Source organism: Entelurus aequoreus, linkage group LG03, assembly GCF_033978785.1.
Source record: "Entelurus aequoreus isolate RoL-2023_Sb linkage group LG03, RoL_Eaeq_v1.1, whole genome shotgun sequence".
NCBI classification, from domain to species: domain Eukaryota; kingdom Metazoa; phylum Chordata; class Actinopteri; order Syngnathiformes; family Syngnathidae; genus Entelurus; species Entelurus aequoreus.
The window spans coordinates 87,551,017-87,574,934 of NC_084733.1; the positions used below are offsets into that span (position 1 = coordinate 87,551,017).

At 32.8% G+C, this 23,918-nt stretch overlaps 1 protein-coding gene across 1 annotated transcript in view; it reads left to right on the top strand.

Annotated features, from left to right (window-relative positions):
- Window positions 1–4,314: 4,314 nt before the first annotated feature.
- Window positions 4,315–23,918, top strand: part of rfx4 (regulatory factor X, 4) — a 110,592-nt gene continuing 90,988 nt past the window's right edge. Inside the window, exons 1-2 of the mRNA XM_062040744.1 lie at window positions 4,315–4,431; window positions 5,192–5,396. Coding sequence (XP_061896728.1) covers window positions 4,369–4,431; window positions 5,192–5,396 — 268 coding nt within the window. The 5' untranslated portion in view covers window positions 4,315–4,368. The remainder of the gene's footprint in view (window positions 4,432–5,191; window positions 5,397–23,918) is intronic.

Below are 23,918 nucleotides of genomic sequence, written 5' to 3' on the forward strand. Positions count from 1 at the left end.
TTCTTGGGTAGTGATTAATGCGAAGGGCTACCAGTTTGATACACACTTAAATAAATTGCCAGAAATAGCCAATTTGCTCAATTTACCTTTAACTCTATGTTATTATTAATAATTAATGATATTTACACTTAATTGAACGGTTTAAAAGAGGAGAAAACACGAAAAAAATGACAATTAAATTTTGAAACATAGTTTATCTTCAATTTCGACTCTTTAAAATTCAAAATTCAACCGAAAAAAAGAAGAGAAAAACTAGCTAATTCGAATCTTTTTGAAAAAATTAAAAAAATAATTTATGGAACATCATTACTAATTTTTCCTGATTAAGATTAATTTTAGAATTTTGATGACATGTTTTAAATAGGTTAAAATCCAATCTACACTTTGTTAGAATATATAACAAATTGGACCAAGCTATATTTCTAACAAAGACAAATCATTATTTGTTCTAGATTTTCCAGAACAAAAATTTTAAAAGAAATTCAAAAGACTTTGAAATAACATTTAAATTTGATTCTACAGATTTTCTAGATTTGCCGGAATAATTTTTTTGAATTTTGATCATAATAAGTTTGAAGAAATATTTCACAAATATTCTTCGTCGAAAAAACAGAAGCTAAAATGAAGAATTAAATTAAAATGTATTTATTATTCTTTACGATAAAAAAAATAAATTTACTTGAACATTGATTTAAATTGTCAGGAAAGAAGAGGAAGGAATTTAAAAGGTAAAAAAGGTATATGTGTTTAAAAATCCTAAAATCATTTTTAAGGTTGTATTTTTTCTCTAAAATTGTCTTTCTGAAAGTTATAAGAAGCAAAGTAAAAAAAATTAATGAATTTATTTAAACAAGTGAAGACCAAGTCTTTAAAATATTTTCTTGGATTTTCAATTCTATTTGAGTTTTGTCTTTCTTAGAATTAAAAATGTCGGGCAAAGCGAGACCAGCTTGCTAGTAAATAAATAAAATTAAAAAAATAGAGGCAGCTCACTGGTAAGTGCTGCTATTTGAGCTATTTTTAGAACAGGCCAGCGGGCTACTCATCTGGTCCTTACGGGCTACCTGGTGCCCGCGGGCACCGCGTTGGTGACCCCTGAGTTAGAGTGTCCGCCCTGAGATCGGTAGGTCGTGAGTTCAAACCCCGGCCGAGTCATACCAAAGACTATAAAAATGGAACCCATCACCTCCCTGCTTGGCACTCAGCATCAAGAGTTGGAATTGGGGGTTAAATCACCAAAAATGATTCCCGGGCGCAGCACCGCTGCTGCCCACTGCTCCCCTCACCTCCCAGGGGGTGAACAAGGGGATGGGTCAAAATGCAGAGGACAAATTTCACCACACCTAGTGTGTGTGTGACAATCATTGGTACTTTAACTTAACTTAAGTGAAGACCAAGTCTTTAAAATATTTTCTTGGATTTTCAAATTCTATTTGAGTTTTGTCTCTCTTAGAATTAAAAATGTCGAGCAAAGCGAGACCAGCTTGCTAGTAAATAAATAAAATTTTAAAAAATAGAGGCAGCTCACTGGTAAGTGCTGCTATTTGAGCTATTTTTAGAACAGGCCAGCGGGCTACTCATCTGGGGCCGTACTTATCAAGCTTCTTAGAGTGCCATTTTACACTTAAGTCCTGAGAATTTGCGAAATTTAGTCCTACTCTCAAACTTAAGAATAAAAGCTTTTTATGAACGTTCTTAAGTCTAAGAATCACTCCTACTCTCCACGATATTTAAGAGACCTTCAGAGGTGTCTTAAGTGGTTAGGAGTTGCCAGCAGGGGATGGCACTGAGGCGAGAGAGACGTGCGCGAGCGTTCAGAAAACGGAACAATGTTTTTGTTTTTTTTATGACAAGCAGCTGATCAAACGGTATCGTTTAGACAGAGCGGATATTATTTTTGTCACAGATTTAATACTTTTCGATTCCATGTTGATTTCTGCATGTGTTTGCAGTGGGCTAGTATATATAGAGCCACCCACACCAGTTTCAAATTAGTTGCCTAATTAATGAATTGGAAAGAAAATGTTATGACAGTAGCGTATGTGTGTGGCCGTGAGGTGAGTGACGTCAGTGAGTGTGTGGGCGATAGAAGAGAGGGAGCGGTAGCGTGAGTGCCGGCGGGGACTAGTTTGTTTTGTATTATTTTGTAGTTTATTGTCAAAATATACACTCCCATTGTCCACTTAAATATTTCCAAGATATTTCTTTATTCTTAGACAACGGATTCCCTTCCGTGATTGGTCATTTCTATGGACACAGAAATGACGTCACCTAAAATTCCGTTTACGGCGCATAGTAATGTCGTAATTCAGCTCTGAGTGTGACACTTAAGATTCAGTCCTACACTTCGCTGAAAGTGTGAGTAAGACGCTTGATAACTAACTTTTAAGTGCAGCTTTCAGCGAAGAATTTATTTACTCTTAAGTCAACTCTTAGCAGACTTCTTAGGAGTAATTCTGAGAAGCTTGATAAGTACGGCCCCAAGTCTTTAAAATATTTTCTTGGATTTTGAAATTCTACTTGAGTTTTGTCTCTCTTAGAATTAAAAATGTCGAGCAAAGCGAGACCAGCTTGCTAGTAAATAAATACAATTTAAAAAAATAGAGGCAGCTCACTGGTAAGTGCTGCTATTTGAGCTATTAATAGAACAGGCCAGCGGGCTACTCATCTGGGGCCGTACTTTTCAAGCTTCTCAGAATTACTCCTAAGAAGTCTGCTAAGAGTTGACTTAAGAGTAAATAAATTCTTCGCCGAAAGCTGCACTTAAAAGTTAGTTATCAAGCGTCTTACTCACACTTTCAGCGAAGTGTAGGACTGAATCTTAAGTGTCACACTCAGAGCTGAATTACGACATTACTATGTGCCGTAAACGCAATTTTAGGTGACGTCATTTCTGTGTCCGTAGAAATTACCAATCACGGAAGGGAATCCGTTGTCTAAGAATAAAGAAATATCTTAGAAATATTTAAGTGGACAATGGGAGTGTATATTTTGACAAAAAACTACAAAATAATACAAAACAAACAAACAATATTGGCAATGAATCAAAAATAAATGTTTCCTTTTTGTTGCACCTTTCCTGCTTCCTGCTCCCAGACCGTAACAAAGAGGCAGGGGAGACACTTCTCCAGGATGTATGCTCGGGGCAACACCCTTCACTTTACCCGGCAGTGGGTCTCCACAGCGGACGACTTTAGAGTGAATGATGAGTCCGGCGATTAGTTGCAAATCTTGCTTTATTGATTGCTTGCACACAGCCAATCCAACACAAAACAAACTAGTCCCCGCTCGCACTCACAATACCGCTCCCTCTCTTCTCTCGCCCACACACTCACTGACGTCACTCACCTCACATGCTGTAACCTAGCGTATGTGTGTGCCACACACATACGCTACTCTCATAACATTTTCTTTCCAATTCATTAATTAGGCAACTAATTTGAAACTGGTGTGGGTGGCTCTATATATACTAGCCCACTGCAGCCACATGCAGAAATCAACATGGAATCGAAAAGTATTAAATCTGTGACAAAAATAATACCCGCTCTGTCTAAACGATACCGTTTGATCAGCTGCTCGTCATCAAACAAAGATGAACGTTCGCGCACGTCTCTCGCCTCAGTGCCATCCCCTGCTGGCAACTCCTAACCACTTAAGACACCTCTGAAGGTCTCTTAAATATCGTGGAGAGTAGGAGTGATTCTTAGACTTAAGAACGTTGATAAAAAGCTTTTATTCTTAAGTTTGACAGTAGGACTAAATTTCGCAAATTTCTCAGGACTTAAGTGTAAAATGGCACTCTAAGAAGCTTGATAAGTACGGCCCCTGGTCCTTACGGGCTACCTGGTGCCCGCGGGCACCGCGTTGGTGACCCCTTGGGCTAAGATAACCAACACTGTATATGAGTGCTGTTAACTCATGTGATTAATCACCACAAATAGATTAATCATGCAATTTATTTTGACCGCACTTTTGTTCTTTTTTTTTTATGTTAAGATTGAGCGTAAAAAAAAAATCTCAACAAATTTGCGTCATTTCTATATCTTGGTTTCCTTTCAAATCATCAAATCCAGCGGAAAGGGAAAAAGAAAGACTAAAAGTCTCTCCGTTTTCCGGCCCCCGTGTTTGTTGTCATGAGCGAAAGCCCGGCTCCTTTTGACGACGTGGTAGTAGCCTTCTTGGTATTCAGCATCCTTCCACCACGCCGAGTCGTGGTCGTCTCATCCCTCCACCCCGGCCTGAATAGACGACACACATAATTGGCCGCTCGGACAATGGGACATCCGCTTGTGATACAAGAGGAAGATGCACCTGTCCTCCTTAATTGGCCAACATTAATTGTTCAAATGCACTTTTCATTCTTTGCTAATGTGTGTCTTGCAGCGGCGGCGGCGGCGTCCGGGCGAAAGTCCCCCTATGGTCAGCAGCGCGGTGAGTAATTCAGCCATAATCCTCCTTCTTCTTCTTCTTCTTCTTCTTCTTCTTCTTCTCCTCCTTCTTCTCCCCCTCTCTCCTGTGGTTCCATTCATATTCTAATCACAGCTTTCCCTTCTCCAGCTCTCAGGCACTCCATCAGTGCAGCCTCGGGCTTTGCACTTTTTCTTTTTTTTTTTCCCTCTCACTCTCACTTTCTCTTCTTTTGTGATCCACCCCCCCGCCCCCCCACCAAAATAAGAGTAGGGGTACCCCCCCCACACACACACACACACACACACTTGATAAAACCCGACAGGAAATGTGTGCATGAACCTCCTGGCTCAGCAGAAAGATGCAGGCAACAAGTGTTGGCGTCTGAGATGCCATCATGGAGGCCTCGGTGTTGGGGCTTCTAGGTCTGAACCCCCCCCCCCCCCTCTCCCTGCCTACCCTCCCTCCTTCTTTTTCCTTGGGAGGGGAGCTTTTCTTATTCAAAAGAGGCCCACAAAAGACTTCCAGTGAGCCTTGCCACATCCCCATCTGACTCGGGGGCCATTCATCAGCCTTCCAAGCCTATCAATGACATCAGGGCTGCTATAAAATCAGCCCCTTTCCCATGAAACATCAGCAAACATTTTGACGGCTCTGGCTTCGCCCCCGCTGGATTTCTGGAGGACTCTCCGAACCCCCCCGCCCGCCGCCGTACCCCCCCCTTTTTTTTTTCTTTTTTTCTCCACTCTCACCCGCCCTCTCTCTCCTCCTCTCACACCCTCAGCATCGCCCGTCCGACGGCCAGTGGTCGCGGAGACGGCGAGCGAGACGAGGATACGGACGCCGGCGACGAGGCGGAGTAGAAGGCGGCGGCGGAGGAGGAGGGGAAAACGGAGAGAGACATTTTCTGGGAAGGAGCCGCCCCGGCGTGGTTGATGGGAAGAGGATGCACTGCGGGCTGCTGGAGGAGCCGGACATGGATTCAACAGGTCAGTCCTGGTTGTGGACCGCTATCGGATTGGGGATGGGAGCGTTCTGAAGGATGGTTACCTAGATGAGGCCCGGAGTTCCTAAGGCCCGACGTCTTAGGAACTTTGATATTTTCAGCGGAAAGTTGAAAAGTGATGTTTCCCCAAGTAGAATGAGTAGAGTGCTGCTGTTGAGCTAACGCTTAAAACAAGAAAAATAAGTAAATATCGCTGATTTGCAAAGTACTTAATTTTTATTTTTATTTTTATTTTTTTTAGTTATTATTTGATAGAGTGCAGGTCCTTTTAGAAGTTTAGAGTTGTATCTGGATTTTTAAACATATTGTTTTCTTATGTCTTCTTTTTTTCCTGAAAGTTTAACATTAGGGAGAAAAACTATGAAAATAAATATATATATATATATATATATATATATATTTTTTTTTTTTTTTTTTTTCTTTCTTATTGTCTTTAAAAGGTAGGGTGCAACTTTTTTTTACAACATCATATATATTTTTTCAGTAATTCTACTCAGACGTACCTAGTTAAGTATATGTTTTGTTTGTTTTTTTTAAATGCGTGTCGTTTTCCGCTTTTATTTATTTATTTTATATTTAAAATAGTTTGGGGAGGAAAACCTATCTTAGTAATATTTACAGTAAAAAGTTTATTTTTCTTTAAATGGCAGCTGCTTAAAGCCTGTACGTGTTTATAAAAGTTTAACATTAGGGAGAAAAACTATGTAAATAAATATATATATCTTTTCTTTAGCAAACAATTAGTTATTTTTTCTTATTGTCTTTAAAAAGGTGGGGTTCAACTTTTTTTTTACATCATCTTATATCTTGTTTTAGTAATTCTACTCAGAAGTACCTAGTTAAGTATATCTAGCTGTCTTTATTTTTTTTAAATGCATGTTGTTTTCCGCTTTTATTTATTTTATGCTTAAAATAGTTTAGGGAGGAAAACCTATCATATAAAATATTTACAGTAAAAAGTGTATTTTTCTTTAAATGGCAGCTGTTTAAAGCCTGTACGTGTTTATAAAAGTTTAACATTAGGGAGAAAAACTATGTCAATAAATATATATATCTTTTCTTTAGCAAACAATTAGTTATTTTTTCTTATTGTCTTTAAAAGGTAGGGTGCAACTTGTTTTTTTTTTTTTACATCATCTTATATCTTTTTTCAGTAATTCTACTCAGAAGTACCTAGTTAAGTATATCTAGCTGTCTTTATTTTTTTTAAATGCATGTTGTTTTCCGCTTTTATTTATTTTATGCTTAAAATAGTTTGGGGAGGAAAACCTATTATATAAAATATTTACAGTAAAAAGTGTATTTTTCTTTAAATGGCAGCTGTTTAAAGCCTGTACGTGTTTATAAAAGTTTAACATTAGGGAGAAAAACTATGTAAATAATTTTTTCTTTTTTTTTCTTTAGCAAACAATTAGTTATTTTTTCTTATTGTCTTTAAAAAGGTAGGGTGCAACTATTTTTTTTTTACATCATCTTATATCTTGTTTTAGTAATTCTACTCAGAAGTATCTAGTTAAGTATATCTAGCTGTCTTTATTTTTTTTAAATGCGTGTCGTTTTCCGCTTTTATTTATTCATTTTATATTTAAAATAGTTTAGGGAGGAAAACCTATCTTAGTAATACTTACAGTAAAAAGTTTATTTTTCTTTAAATGGCAGCTGTTTAAAGCCTGTACGTGTTTATAAAAGTTTAACATTAGGGAGAAAAACTATGTCAATAAATATATATATCTTTTTTCTTTAGCAAACAATTAGTTATTTTTTCTTATTTTCTTTAAGGTAGGGTGCAACTTTTTTTTTTTTTTACATCATCTTATATCTTTTTTCAGTAATTCTACTCAGAAGTACCTAGTTAAGTATATCTAGCTGTCTTTATTTTTTTTAAATGCATGTTGTTTTCCGCTTTTATTTGTTTTATGTTTAAAATAGTTTGGGGAGGAAAACCTATCTTAGTAATATTTACAGTAAAAAGTTTATTTTTCTTTAAATGGCAGCTGTTGAAAGCCTGTACGTGTTTATAAAAGTTTAACATTAGGGAGAAAAACTATGTAAATAAATATATATATCTTTTTTCTTTAGCAAACAATTAGTTATTTTTTCTTATTGTCTTTAAAAGGTAGGGTGCAACTATTTTTTTACATCATCTTATATCTTTTTTCAGTAATTCTACTCAGAAGTACCTAGTTAATTACATCTAGTTGTCTTTATTTTTTTTTAAATGCGTGTCGTTTTCCGCTTTTATTTATTTATTTTATGCTTAAAATAGTTTGGGGTGGGGGGAAACCTCTCTCAGTAATATTTACAGTAAAAAGTGTATTTTTCTTTAGCAAACAATTAGTTATTTGTTCTTATTTTCTTTAAAAGGTAGCATGCAACTTTTTTTTAAATCATCTTATATCTTTTTTCAGTAATTCTATTCAGAAGTACCTAGTTAAATATATCTACCTGTCTTTATTTTTATTTTTTAAATGCATGTTGTTTTCCACTTTTATTTATTTATTTCATGCTTAAAATAGTTTGGGGGGGGGGGGGGGGGGGGAAACCCTATCTCTATTTTTTTGGAAGTAATTTTATACTGTTTAAATCCCCCAAAAGTGATCCTGGTGTGCAGGTCCTTTTAGAAGTTTAGAGTTATATCTGTGGGTTTTTAAACATATTTTTAAACATATTATGTCTTTAACGAGTCAGCTAAAATATTTTTTTAGGGAGAAAAACTATGTAAATAAAAAAATAAAAATTCTTTAGCAAACAATTAGTTATTTTTGTCTTTAAAAGGTAGGGTGCAACTTTTTTTTTACATCATCTTATATATTTTTTCAGTAATTCTGGAAATAAATACTACCTAGTTAAGTATATCTAGCTGTCTTTATTTTTTTTAAATGCATGTTGTTTTTCTGCTTTTATTTATTTATTTATTTTATGCTTAAAATAGTTTGGGGGGGAAAAACCTCTCTCGGTAATAATTACAGTAAAAAGTGTATTTTTCTTTAAATGGCAGCTGTTTAAAGCCTGTACGTGTTTATAAAAGTTTAACATTAGGGAGAAAAACTATGTAAATAAATATATATATCTTTTTTCTTCAGCAAACAATTAGTTATTTGTTTTTATTGTCTTTAAAAGGGTAGGGTGCAACTTTTTTTTTACATCATCTTATATCTTGTTTTAGTAATTCTACTCAGAAGTACCTAGTTAAGTATATCTAGCTGTTTTTATTTTTTTTTAAATGCGTGTCGTTTTCCGCTTTTATTTATTTATTTTATGCTTAAAATAGTTTGGGGGGGAAAAACCTCTCTCAGTAATATTTACAGTAAAAAAGTGTATTTTTCTTTGAATGGCAGCTGTTTAAAAGCCTGTATTTGTTCATAAAAGTTTAACATTAGGGAGAAAAACTATGTAAATAAATATATATATCTTTTTTCTTTAGCAAACAGTTATTTTTTTATTATTGTCTTTAAATGGTAGGTTTACATCATCTTATTCTTATTTTTTTTAAATGCGTAATGTTTTCCGCTTTTATTTATTTATTTAATTTTATGCTTAAAATATTTTGGGGGGGGAAAAAACCTCTCTCAGGAATATTTACAGTAAAAAGTGTATTTTTCTTTAAAAGGCAGTTGTTTAAAGCCTGTATTTTTTCAGAAAGGTTTTTATCAGTGTTATTTTAGGCTAAATTATAAGTTTAAATCCTCCAAAAGTGATGCTGGTGTGCAGGTCCTTTTAGAAGTTTAGAGTTATATCTGTGGGTTTTTAAACATAATGTTTTCTTATGTCTTTAAAGAGTCGGCTAAACTATTTTTTTCCTGAAAGTTTAACATTAGGGAGAAAAAACGATGTAAATAAATATACATCTTTTTTTCTTTAGCAAACAATGATTTTTTTTTTTTTAATTCTCTTTAAAAGGTATATCTTATATATTTTTTCAGTAATTCTGGAAATAAATACTCAGAATTACCTAGTTAAGTATATCTAGCTGTCTTTATTTTGCTTTTAAATGCATGTTTTCCTCTTTGATAAAACCTCTGAGTAATATTTACAGTAAAAAGTGTATTTTTCTTTAAATGGCAGCTGTTTAAAGCCTGTATTTGTTCATAAAGATTTTTTTAGTGTTATTTTAGGCTGAATTTTAATTTTTATGAAGTAATTTTATACTGTTTAAAGCCGCCAAAAGTGATCCTGGTGTGCAGGTCCTTTTAGAAGTTTACACTTATGTCTGTGGATTTTTAAACATATTTTAGAACATATTGAAGGATGACACCAGCAAGATTATTTAGATACGGCCCAAAGTTCCTGAGGCCCAATGTCTTAGGAACTTTTTTTATTGTTGTTTATTGAGTATGTCATAGTACATCATACACGTAGTACATAATATACATACATATTTCCAGTGAACAATCTTGCGCTCAATGGCAATATTATTATTTCACAAAAAAGAAAAGAAAAATACGATTAAATTAAACATATCTAAAAAGGCTAATGGGAAGAAGTATACACTTTTTGAATCCCCCCTTTTTTTACATAGTTTAACTAATATTCAGTTTTCTAAGAACCACATTTTATCACATTGAGATTTTTCCGGAAAGTTGAAAAGTTTTGGTTTATGGGTGATGTTTTCAATGAAATGTGTACGTATTAATGCATGTTTCCCCAAGTAGCTGTGGTGAAGAAATTAGTACAGTGCTGCTGTTTATCCATCCATCCATCCATTTTCTACCGCTTGTCCCTTTTGGGGAGCTAACGCTTCAAACAAGAACAATTAGTAAATATCGCCGATTTGCAAAGTATTAAAAAATATATATATATTATTTTTGTTGTTATTTGATAATGATCTTCATGTGCAGGTACTTTTTAGAAGTTTAGAGTTATTTCTGTGGATTTTAAACATATTTTTAAACATATTGTTTTCTTATGTCTTCTTTTTTTCCTGAAAGTTTATCATGAGGGAGAAAAACGTGAGTGAGCACACTATTTAATGGATCTTTTTTCTTTAGCAAACAACACTCTTATTTTCTTTAAAAGGTAGGGTGCAACTTTTTTTTTTACATCATCCTATTTATTTTTTGGAGTAATTCTGGAAAGAAATACCTAGTTAAGTATATCGAGCTGTCTTTCTTTTTTTTAAACGCATGTTTTTTGCTTTTATTTATTTTATGCTTAAAATAGTTTGAGGGGAAAAAACCTCTCCCAGTAATATTTTAAATCATTTTAGTAATTTTATACTGTTTAAATCTCCCAAAAGTGATGCTGGTGTGCAGGTCCTTTTTAGAAGTTTAGAGTTATATCTGTGGGTTTTTAAACATATTGAAGGATGACACTAGCAAGGTTATTTAGATACGGGCCAAAGTTCCTAAGGCCCAATGTCTTAGGAACTTTGATATTTTTCCGGAAAAGTTGAAAGGTTTTGGTTTATCGGTGATGTTTTCGATGAAACGTGTACATATTTATGCATGTTTCCCCCAAGTAGCTTTGGTGAAGAAATGAGTAGAGCGCTGCTGTTTAGCTAACGCTTAAAACAAGAAAAATAAGTAAATGTCGCAGATTTGCAAAGTATGTCAAATATATAAATATTTTATTTTCGTTATTATTTGATAGAGTGCAGGTCCTTTTAGAAGTTTAGAGTTATATCTGTGGGTTTTTAAAATATTTTTAAACATATGTCTTTAACGAGTTGGCTAAAATATTTGTTTAGGGAGAAAAACTATGTAAATAAATATATATATATTTTCTTTAGCAAACAATTGCTTATTTTTTCTTATTTTCTTTAAAAGGTAGGGTGCAACTTTTTTTTTACATCATCTTATATATTTTTTTCAGTAATTCTGGAAAGAAATACTACCTAGTTAAGTATATCTAGTTGTCTATTTTTTTTAATGCATGTTGTTTTCCGCTTTTATTTATTTTATTTATTTTTTTAAATAGTTTGGGGGGGAAAAACCTATCAGTAATATTTACAGTAAAAAAATATTTTTCTTAAATTGCAGCTGTTTAAAGCCTGTATCTGTTTATAAAGATTTTTATTTTAGGCTAAATTATTATTTTTTTGGAAGTAATTTTATACTGTTTAAATCCCCCAGAAGTCTCAATTTATATTTATTAGTGACTATGTATGAAAAAAAGAAATATACATATAAAAACTTTTTTTTCAGTAATTCTGGAAATAAATACTACCTAGTTAAGTATACCTAGCTGTCTTTATTTTTTTTAAATGCATGTTGTTTTCCCATTTTATTTATTTATTTATTAATTTTATGCTTAAAGTAGTTTGGGGGGAAAAAACCTCTCTCAGTAATATTTACAGTAAAAAGTGTATTTTTGTTTAAAAGGTAGCTGTTAAAAGCCTGTATTTGTTCATAAATATTTTTATCTGTGTTATTTTAGGCTAAATTATTATTTTTTGGAAGTAATTGTATACTCTTTAAATCACCCAAAAGTCTGAATTTATATTTATTAGTGACTACAGGTGGAAAAAAAAATTGAATTTTTTATTTTATTTTTTAAATTCTGTTCTTTTTCTTTTTGTATGACCTGTAGCATGTGTGACAAAAGTGTAATTATTATAGGCTTAATTATTATTTTTATGGAAGTAATTTTATACCGATTTTTAAAATATTTTTTGAAACATGCAACATTTTTACATCATCTTATATTTTTTCAGTAATTCTGTAAATAAATACTCAGAATTACCTGGTTAAGTACATCTAGCTGTCTTTATTTTTTTTAAATGCATGTTGTTTTCCGCTTTTATTTATTTAATTTATTGTTTTAAATAGTTTTGGGGGAAAAAAACCTATCTCAGTAATATTTACAGTAAAAAAAAATGTTTTTCTTAAATTGCAGCTGTTTAAAGCCTGTATCTGTTTATAAAGATTTTTATTTTAGGCTAAATTATTATTTTTGGGAGTAATTTTATACTCCGTCCATCCACCAATTTTCTACCACTTGTCTTGTAATTTTATACTGATTTTTTAAATATTTATTTTAAACATACAACTTTTTTACATCATCTTATATATTTTTTCAGTAATTCTGGATATAAATACTCAGAAGTACCTAGTTAAGTATATCTAGCTGTCTTTATTTTTTTTTTTAATTCATGTTGTTTTCCTCTTATTTATTTTATAATTTTTTTTAAATAGTTTGGGGAGAAACAACTCTCCATAATATTTACAATAAAAAGTGTATTTTTCTTTAAATGGCAGCTGTTTAAAGCCTGTATTTTTATCTGTGTTATTTTAGGCTAAATTATTATTTTTTGGAAGTAATTGTATACTCTTTAAATCACCCAAAAGTCTCAATTTATATTTATTAGTGACTACGGGTGGAAAAAATTAGAATTTTTTATTTTATTTTTTAAATTCTGTTCTTTTTGTTTTTGTATGACCTGTAGCATGTGTGACAAAAGTCTAATTATTTTAGGCTTAATTATTATTTTTTGGAAGTAATTTTAAAATATTTTTTGAAACATGCAACATTTTTACATCATCTTATATATTTTTTCAGTAATTCTGTAAATAAATACTCAGAATTACCTGGCTAAGTACATCTAGCTGTCTTTATTTTTTTGAAATGCATGTTGTTTTCCGCTTTTATTTATTTAATTTATTTTTTTAAATAGTTTTGGGGGAAAAAACCCTATCTCAGTAATATTTACAGTAAAAAAAAAAGTTTTTTCTTAAATTGCAGCTGTTTAAAGCCTGTATCTGTTTATAAAGATTTTTATTTTAGGCTAATTTATTATTTTTTGGAAGTAATTTTATACTCCATCCATTTTCTACCGCTTGTCTTGTAATTTTATACTGATTTTTTCAATATTTATTTTAAACATACAACTTTTTTTACATCATCTTATATATTTTTTCAGTAATTCTGGAAATAAATACTCAGAAGTACCTATATCTAGCTGTCTTTATTTATTTTTTTAATTCATGTTGTTTTCCTCTTATTTATTTTATAATTTTTTTAAAATAGTTTGGGGAGAAAAAACTCTCCATAATTAATATTTACATTAAAAAGTGTATTTTTCTTTAAATGGCAGCTGTTTAAAGCCTGTATTTTCATCTGTGTTATTTTAGGCTAAATTATGAGTAATTTTACACTGTTTAAATCCCCCAAAAATAAATATACATATAAAAAAGGGGACTTTTTTTTTTTTTTTAATTCTGTTTTTTTGTTTTTGTGGCAAAAGTCTAAATATGAGAAAAGTTAAATTTCATTCATGCGTGCAGGTGTTATTTAAAGACCATATCAGTGTTTTTTCCTCCATCTTTAGTGCGACTTCGTTCATTTTGCCATCCCTTCCCATGCATTGAGCGTGCAGGTGCACGCCGTGTGAGGCTCACTTAGTCCGCCGTGCCTGTTCATAAATGTGCGAACATCCGTGCCACTTGTTGATCGACTTTAATCCAATTATTTCCGTCCCCGTACTTATCTTCCTCCCCCGCGCTAAATGAAGCCTGAGATCCCTTTGTGGGGAATTAGATTCACTTCATTGGCTTCTTTTTTTTTTTTTTTTTTGTCTTCTTGTTTCGCCTCTAGACTTCAAATTGGTTTTAAAACAGCACTTAATGGGGGGAAAAATGATTGATATCGTCTGATACAGCTGCTTCAATGGGGAAACTGCAATTAGTATATTAGCCATCAAAGCACCAATTAAAAAACATTGCCTATAAAAAGGCAATAAGGATTATTACTATTATTTTGGCCACTTACAAATGAACGTACTAATAAGTCATTAGTTTACTGACAAGTAGGGATGTCCGATAATGGCTTTTTGCCGATATCCGATATTCCGATATTGTCCAACTCTTTAATTACCGATACCGATATCAACCGATACTGATATATACAGTTGTGGAATTAACACATTATTATGCCTAATTTGGACAACCAGGTATGGTGAAGATAAGGTCCTTTTTTTGTTAAATTAATAAAATAAAATAAGATGAATAAATTAAAAACATTTTCTTGAATAAAAAAGAAAGTACAACAATATAAAATCAGTTACATAGAAACTAGTAATGAATGAAAATGAGTAAAATTAAGTGTTAAAGGTTAGTACTATTAGTGGAGCAGCAGCACGCACAATCATGTGTGCTTACGGACTGTATCCCTTGCAGACTGTATTGATATATATTGATATATAATGTAGGAACCAGAATATTAATAACAGAAGGAAACAACCCTTTTGTGTGAATGAGTGTAAATGGGGGAGGGAGGTTTTTTGGGTTGGTGCACTAATTGCAAGTGTATCTTGTGTTTTTTATGTTGATTTAATAAAAAAAAACAAAAAAAACGATACTGATAATAAAAAAAACGATACCGATAATTTCCGATATTACATTTTAAAGCATTTATCGGCCGATAATATCGGCCGGCCGATATTATCTGACATCTGTACTGACAAGTGTCAGTCAAAATGGAGCATTGTTCTCTTTAAATCAGCGGAATTTCCAATGTTTTAACTTGCACTGAATGTATTTTTGTGTATTTTTGGGGGGTCATCAGTTCATGTAAACGGTGCACAGCAGATAAATCATGTGTGATGATTTTATTTCTATTTAAATTTAGTATTATATATTCGAACTTTCTATTTTTATTTATTTTATTTTATTTATTTTTTTTTATTTTTTTATTTTTTGTACTTTGTAGCACTTTGAGATTTTAACAAATGTAAAGTGTGTTACAAATGTAATTCATTATTATTATTAGAGATGTCCAATAATATCGGCCTGCCGATATTATCGGCCGATATATGCGTTAAAATGTAATTTCGGAAATTATCGGTATCGTTTTTTTTATTATCGGTATCGTTTTTTTTTGTTTTTTTTATTTTGTTTTTTTTATTAAATCAACAAAAAAAACACAAGATACACTTACAATTAGTGCACCAACCCAAAAAACCTCCCTCCCCCATTTACACTCATTCACACAAAAGGGTTGTTTCTTTCTGTTATTAATATTCTGGTTCCTACATTATATATCAATATATATCAATACAGTCTGCAAGGGATACAGTCCGTAAGCACACATGATTGTGCGTGCTGCTGCTCCACTAATAGTACTAACCTTTAACAGTTCATTTTACTCATTTTCATTCATTACTAGTTTCTATGTAACTGTTTTTATATTGTTTTACTTTCTTTTTTATTCAAGAAAATGTTTTTAATTTATTTATCTTATTTTACAAATTTTTTAAAAAAGTACCTTATCTTCACCATACCTGGTTGTCCAAATTAGGCATAATAATGTGTTAATTCCACGACTGTATATATCGGTTGATATCGGTATCGGTTGGTATCGGTAATTAAAGAGTTGGACAATATCGGATATCGGCAAAAAGCCATTATCGGACATCCCTAATTATTATTATTATTATTATTATTATAAATAAATACAAGTATCGGTATTACATTTCCTGACCAAAAAGGTATAGGCTGAAGCTACCCCTTTTCCACTTTCACTTTGTACACGTCAACAAAAGAAAAACAAAAACAAAACAATATCGATCTTGAGAGAAAGAAACACAAGAAAGCACCCTAGAGTCGCTGTCAATCATAGTACTTGATCACATGTTAAGCATGTAAATACATGCATTTACCAATATATACATACTAGTGTTGTCCCGGTACCGGAATTTTGGTACTTTTCTAAATAAAGGGGACCACAAAAAATGGCATTATTGGCTTTATTTTAACAAAAATCCTAGGGTACATGAAACATATGTTTATTAATGTAATTTAGTCCTTAAATAAAATAGTGAACATACTAGACAACTTGTCTTTTAGTAGTAAGTAAACAAACAAAGACTCCTAATTAGTCTGCAGTAACATATTGTGTCATTTATACACCTATTATTTTGTCTACATTATTAAGGACAAACTGTATAAAATGAATTATTAATCTACTTGTTCATTTACTGTTAATATCTGCTTATTTTCTGTTTCAACATGTTCTATCTACACTTCTGTTAAAATGTAATAATCACTTATTCTTCTCTTGTTAAGATACTTTACATTAGTTTTGGATGATGCCACACATTTAGGTATCGATCCGATACCAAGTCGTTACAGGATCATACATTGGTCATATTCAAAGTCCTCACGTGTCCAGGGACATATTTACTGACTTTATAAATATCAATCAATGTTTATTTATATAGCCCTAAATCACAAGTATCTCAAAGGGCTGCACAAGCCACAATGACACCCTCGGTTCAGATCCCACTTAATGATTTTTTTTAAAACAAAAGATGTTGTGATGCTAAAAAATATCGATCTAATCGTAGTAGTATCGATTAGATACACTTCTGTACTTGGTATCATTACAGTGGATGTCAGGTGTAGATCCACCCATGGCGTTTGTTTACATTGTGACGCCGGTGAGCTATTGTATTATTATCACTTATTCTTATCTTGTTTGATACTTTACATTAGTTTTGGATGATGCCACACATTTAGGTATCGATCCGATACCAAGTCGTTACAGGATCATATTCAAGGTCCTCATGTGTCCTATGACATATTTCCTGAGTTTATAAACATGATATAAATAAACGAAAAAATGCTTTTAAAAAAATATCGATGTAATCATAGTAGTATCGACTAGATACGCTCCTGTACTTGGTATCGTTACAGTGGATGTCAGGTGTAGATCCACTTGTGGCATTTGTTTACATTGTGACGCCGGTGAGCTATTGTATCCTTATCACTTATTCTTATCTTGTTTGATACTTTACATTAGTTTTGGATGATACCACACATTTAGGTATCGATCCGATACCAAGTAGTTACAGGATCATACATGGGTCATATTCAAAGTCCTCATGTGTCCAGGGACATATTTCCTGACTTTATAAACATAATATAAATGAACGAAAAAATGCTTTAAGAAAAGTATCGATGTAATCATAGTAGTATCGACTAGATACGCTCCTGTACTTGGTATCATTACAGTGGATGTCAGGTGTAGATCCACCCGTGGCATTTGTTTACATTGTGACGCCGGTGAGCTATTGTATCATTATCACTTATTCTTATCTTGTTTGATACTTTACATTAGTTTTGGATGATACCACACATTTAGGTATCGATCCGATACCAAGTAGTTACAGGATCATACATTGGGCATGTTCAAAGTCCTCATGTGTCCAGGGACATATTTCCTGAGTTTATAAACATAATATAAATAAACGAAAAAATGCTTAAAAAAATATCAATGTAATCATAGTAGTATCGACTGGATATGCTCCTGTACTTGGTATCATTACAGTGGATGTCAGGTGTAGATCCACTAATGACGTTTGTTTACATTGTGACGCCGGTGATCTATTGTATCCTTATCACTTATTCTTATCTTGTTTGATACTTTACATTTGTTTTGGATGATGCCACACATTTAGGTATCGATCCGATACCAAGTCGTTACAGGATCATACATTGGGCATGTTCAAAGTCCTCATGTGTCCAATGACATATTTCCTGACTTTATAAACATGATATAAATAAACAAAAAAATGCTTTAAAAAAAAAATCGATGTAATCATAGTAGTATCGACTAGATACGCTCCTGTACTTGGTATCATTACAGTGGATGTCAGGTGTAGATCCACCCATGGCGTTTGTTTACATTGTGACGCCGGTGAGCTATTGTATCATTATCACTTATTCTTATCTTGTTTGATACTTTACATTAGTTTTGGACGATGCCACACATTTAGGTATCGATCCGATACCAAGTAGTTACAGGATCATATTCAAGGTCCTCATGTGTCCAGGGACATATTTCCTGAGTTTATAAACATAATATAAATGAACGAAAAAATGCTTTAAAAAAAGTATCGATGTAATCATAGTAGTATCGACTAGATACGCTCCTGTTCTTGGTATCATTACAGTGGATGTCAGGTGTAGATCCACTTGTGGCATTTGTTTACATTGTGACGCCGGTGATCTATTGTATCTTTATCACTTATTCTTATCTTGTTTGATACTTTACATCAGTTTTGGATGATACCACACATTTAGGTATCGATCCGATACCAAGTAGTTACAGGATCATACATGGGTCTTATTCAAAGTCCTCATGTGTCCAGGGACATATTAGCTGAGTTTATAAACATATTATAAATAAACGAAAAAATGCTTTAAAAAAAATATCGATGTAATCATAGTAGTATCGACTAGATATGCTCCTGTACTTGGTATCATTACAGTGGATGTCAGGTGTAGATCCACTAATGACGTTTGTTTACATTGTGACGCCGGTGATCTATAGTATCATTATCACTTATTCTTATCTTGTTTGATACTTTACATTAGTTGTGGATGATACCACACATTTAGATATCGATCCGATACCAAGTCGTTACAGGATCATATTCAAGGTCCTCATGTGTCCAATGACATATTTCCTGAGTTTATAAACATAATATAAATAAACGAAAAAAATGCTTTAAAAAAAATATCGATGTAATCATAGTAGTATCGACTAGATATGCTCCTGTACTTGGTATCATTACAGTGATTGTCAGGTGTAGATCCACTTGTGGCATTTGTTTACATTGTGACGCTGGTGAGCTATTGTATTCTTATCACTTATTCTTATCTTGTTTGATACTTTACATTAGTTTTGGATGATACCACACATTTAGGTATCGATCCGATACCAAGTAATTACAGGATCATACATTGGGCATGTTCAAAGTCCTCATGTGTCCAGGGACATATTTCCTGAGTTTATAAACATAATATAAATAAACAAAAAAATTCTTTAAAAAATATTGATGTAATCATAGTAGTATCGACTAGATACGCTCCTGTACTTGGTATCATTACAGTGGATGTCAGGTGTAGATCCACTTGTGGCATTTGTTTACATTGTGACGCCGGTGAGCTATTGTATCCTTATCACTTATTCTTATCTTGTTTGATACTTTACATTAGTTTTGGATGATACCACACATTTAGGTATCGATCCGATACCAACTAGTTACAGGATCATACATTGGGCATGTTCAAAGTCCTCATGTGTCCAGGGACATATTTACTGAGTTTATAAACATAATATAAATAAACGAAAAAATGCTTTAAAAAAATATCGATGTAATCATAGTAGTATCGACTAGATACGCTCCTGTACTTGGTATCATTACAGTGGATGTCAGGTGTAGATCCACCCATGGCGTTTGTTTACATTGTGACGCCGGTGAGCTATTGTATCCTTATCACTTATTCTTATTTTGTTTGATACTTTACATTAGTTTTGGATGATACCACACATTTAGGTATCGATCCAATACCAAGTCGTTACAGGATCATACATGGGTCATATTCAAGGTCCTCATGTGTCCAGAGACATATTTCCTGAGTTTATAAACATAATATAAATAAACGAAAAAAATGCTTAAAAAAATATCGATGTAATCATAGTAGTATCGACTAGATACGCTCCTGTACTTGGTATCATTACAGTGGATGTCAGGTGTAGATCCACCCGTGGCGTTTGTTTACATTGTGACGCCGGTGAGCTACGGTGCGTAGTGAATCATGTTTAGCTATTCCTCGTCCTCCAGTGATAATGCTACTTGTAAGAAACGTACTTCATTTGTCGCCATGGAGGCCAGGATTAGTGATTTAGAAGTAGCTAAGGCACCTTTATCTTTACTTTTTTAGCCAAAATGCGTCCGTTCTCCCTTTTCTGTCTACACACTGTGTCTGCTTGTAAGTACTCAGTGTGCGCGCGCTGCCGAACATGCTCCTCTGCTCGTAAAACCAGCAATGTCACGACATGATGACGACAAGGGGGCTGGGGGTGGGAAACCGGTACTTTTTAGAGGCGGTATAGTACCAAATATGATTCATTAGTATCACGGTATGATACTAATACCGGTATACCGTACAACAGGGGTCACCAACCTTTTTGAAAGCAAGAGCTACTTCTTGGGTACTGATTAATGCGAAGGGATACCAGTTTGATACGCACTTAAATAAATTGCCAGAAATAGCCAATTTGCTCAATTTACCTTTAACTCTATGTTATTATTAATAACTAATGATATTTATACTTAATTGAACGGTTTAAAAGAGGAGAAAACACGAAAAAAAATGACAATTACATTTTGAAACATAGTTTATCTTCAATTTCGACTCTTTAAAATTCTAAATTCAACCGTAAAAAAAGAAGAGAAAAACTAGCTAATTGGAATCTTTTTGAAAAAATTAAAAAAAGAATTTATGGAACATCATTAGTAATTTTTCCTGATTAAGATTACTTTTAGAATTTTGATGACATGTTTTAAATAGGTTAAAATCCAATCTACACTTTGTTAGAATATATAACAAATTGGACCAAGCTATATTTCTAACAAAGACAAATCATTATTTCTTCTAGATTTTCCAGAACAAACATTTTAAAAGAAATTCAAAAGACTTTGAAATAAGATTTAAATTTGATTCTACAGATTTTCTAGATTTGCCAGAATAATTTTTTTGAATTTTAATCATAATAAGTTTGAAGAAATATTTCACAAATATTCTTCGTCGAAAAAAACAAATTAAAATGTCTTTATTATTCTTTACAATAAAAAAAATACATTTACTTGAACATTGATTTAAATTGTCAGGAAAGAAGAGGAAGGAATTTAAAAGGTAAAAAGGTATATGTGTTTAAAAATCCTAAAATCATTTTTAAGGTTATATTTTTTCTCTAAAATTGTCTTTCTGAAAGTTATAAGAAGCAAAGTCAAAAAAAATATGAATTTATTTAAACAAGTGAAGACCAAGTCTTTAAAATATTTTCTTGGATTTTTAAATTCTATTTGAGTTTTGTCTCTCTTAGAATTAAAAATGTCGGGCAAAGCGAGACCAGCTTGTTAGTAAATAAATACAATTTAAAAAATAGAGGCAGCTCACTGGTAAGTGCTGCTATTTGAGCTATTTTTAGAACAGGCCAGCGGGCTACTCATCTGGTCCTTACGGGCTACCTGGTGCCCGCGGGCACCGCGTTGGTGACCCCCGCCGTACAACATACATATTTACACATATCTGCACAATTGCGCATACACTTTTGTCCTTTTTTTCTTTTTTTTCTCTTTTTTTTCCCCCCTTCCTCTTTCCTCGTTGGCGACTCAGGAGAAAATCTCAAATGAGCATTTTAGCACCAAATACAAGTAGGGATGCGTTAAAATGTAATATCGGAAATTATCGGTATCGTTTTTTTTATTATCTGTATCGTTTTTTTTATTTTTTATTTTTTATTTTTTTATTAAATCAACATAAAAAACACAAGATACACTTACAATTAGTGCACCAACCCAAAAAACCTCCCTCCCCCCATTTATTTCTGTTATCAATATTCTGGTTCCTACATTATATATCAATACAGTCTGCAAGGGATACAGTCCGTAAGCACACATGATTGTGCGTGCTGCTGCTCCACTAATAATACTAACCTTTAACAGTTAATTTTACTCATTTTCATTAATTACTAGTTTCTATGTAACTGTTTTTATATTGTTTTACTTCCTTTTTTATTCAAGAAAATGTTTTTAATTCAATTTATTTTATTATTATTTTTAAAAAGTACCTTTTCTTCACCATACATGGTTGTCCAAATTAGGCATAATAATGTGTTAATTCCACGACTGTATATATCGGTTGATATCGGTATCGGTTGATATCGGTATCGGTAATTAAAGAGTTGGATAATATCGGAATATCGGATATCGGCAAAAAGCCATTATCGGACATCCCTAAATACAAGACTTCATTTAGAAACAGTGCCTTTTTAAAAAATACCATTTGTACTGAAGTTTGCAACGTTCCCCGTGTCATGTCGAGAGCTGTTTGTAGAAATGGTAAATGGGTTATACTTGTGTAGAGCTTTTCTACCTTTTTAAGGAACTCAAAGCGCTTTGACGCTATTTCCACATTCACCCATTCACACACTGATGGCGGGAGCTGCCATGCCAGGCCCCTAACCACCATCAGGAGCAAGGGTGAAGTGTCTTGCTCAAGGACACAACGGACGTGACTAGGATGGTACACTGCAAAAAGTCAGTGTTCAAAAACAACAACAAAAAATACAAAAATGAGGGGTATTTTATTTAAACTAAGCAAAATTATCTGCCAATAGAACCAGAAAATTTGGCTCGTCGAGACTTTCCAAAACAAGTACAATTAGCTAACCTCAATGAACCCAAAAATACCTTAAAACAGGGGCGTCACTAGCTTTTAAGGACAGGGGGGGGCTTAGCCCCCAGGAGATGCACAGGATGGCATTAGCCTCTATGTTATTCATTCACAACATAGAGGCTAATGCCACCACTTTAGCTCACAATACAATAATTGTTTGTTCCCAAATATTTTCAAGTTGCACAGATTACATTTTGGGCACATATGTGACTAAAATGGTTGTAAATTCAAGCCCTGGAAATATTACTTAATTACTTGAATCAAAGTAATATCTGGATCGGGATAATTTGGCTTATATATGATATATTTATGTATATATATTAGGGATGTCCGATAATATCGGTCTGCCGATATTATCGGCCGATAAATGCGTTAAAATGTAATATCGGAAATTATCGGTATCGTTTTTTTTATTATCAGTATAATTTTTTTTTTATTATTTTAATTTTTTTTATTAAATCCACATAAAAAACACAAGATACACTTACAATTAGTGCACCAACCCAAAAAACCTCCCTCCCCCCATTTATTTCTGTTATCAATATTCTGGTTCCTACATTATATATCAATATATATCAATACAGTCTGCAAGGGATACAGTCCGTAAGCACACATGATTGTGCGTGCTGCTGGTCCACTAATAGTACTAACCTTTAGCAGTTAATTTGACAAATTTTCATTAATTACTAGTTTCTATGTAACTGTTTTTATATTGTTTTACTTTCTTTTTTATTCAAGAAAATGTTTTTAATTTATTTATCTTATTTTATTTGATTCATTTTTTTAAAAACTACCTTATCTTCACCATACCTGGTTGTCCAAATTAGGCATAATAATGTGTTAATTCCACGACTGTATATATCGGTTGATATCGGTATCGGTTGATATCGGTATCGGTAATTAAAGAGTTGGACAATATCGGCATATCGGATATCGGCAAAAAGCCATTATCGGACATCCCTAATATATATATATATTATGGCAAGCCGTTAAGGAAATTAAATATATATGGAAGTCTGAATAGAAATGAGAAACATTTATATATACTGTAAATCAGAAAGACTTAGCTGATCTGAAAAAGAGCCAAAGCTGTCAAAAGAGCTGAGGGACCATCTTCAAAGTGCAATGCTGAAACAAATAATGCAAACAATAAAATGTAACTTCCAGGGCTTGAGAGTAACGTAGTCCCGTCGTCCCGGGGACGGTAAAAAAAAATGCACGGGACGAAATGAAATGCTCCCCGGGACGACGGCTTTTAACCATTTTTTTTCTTTTTCTTTTTACGTATTTATTCATTTTACATTTTATATTAAATGTCT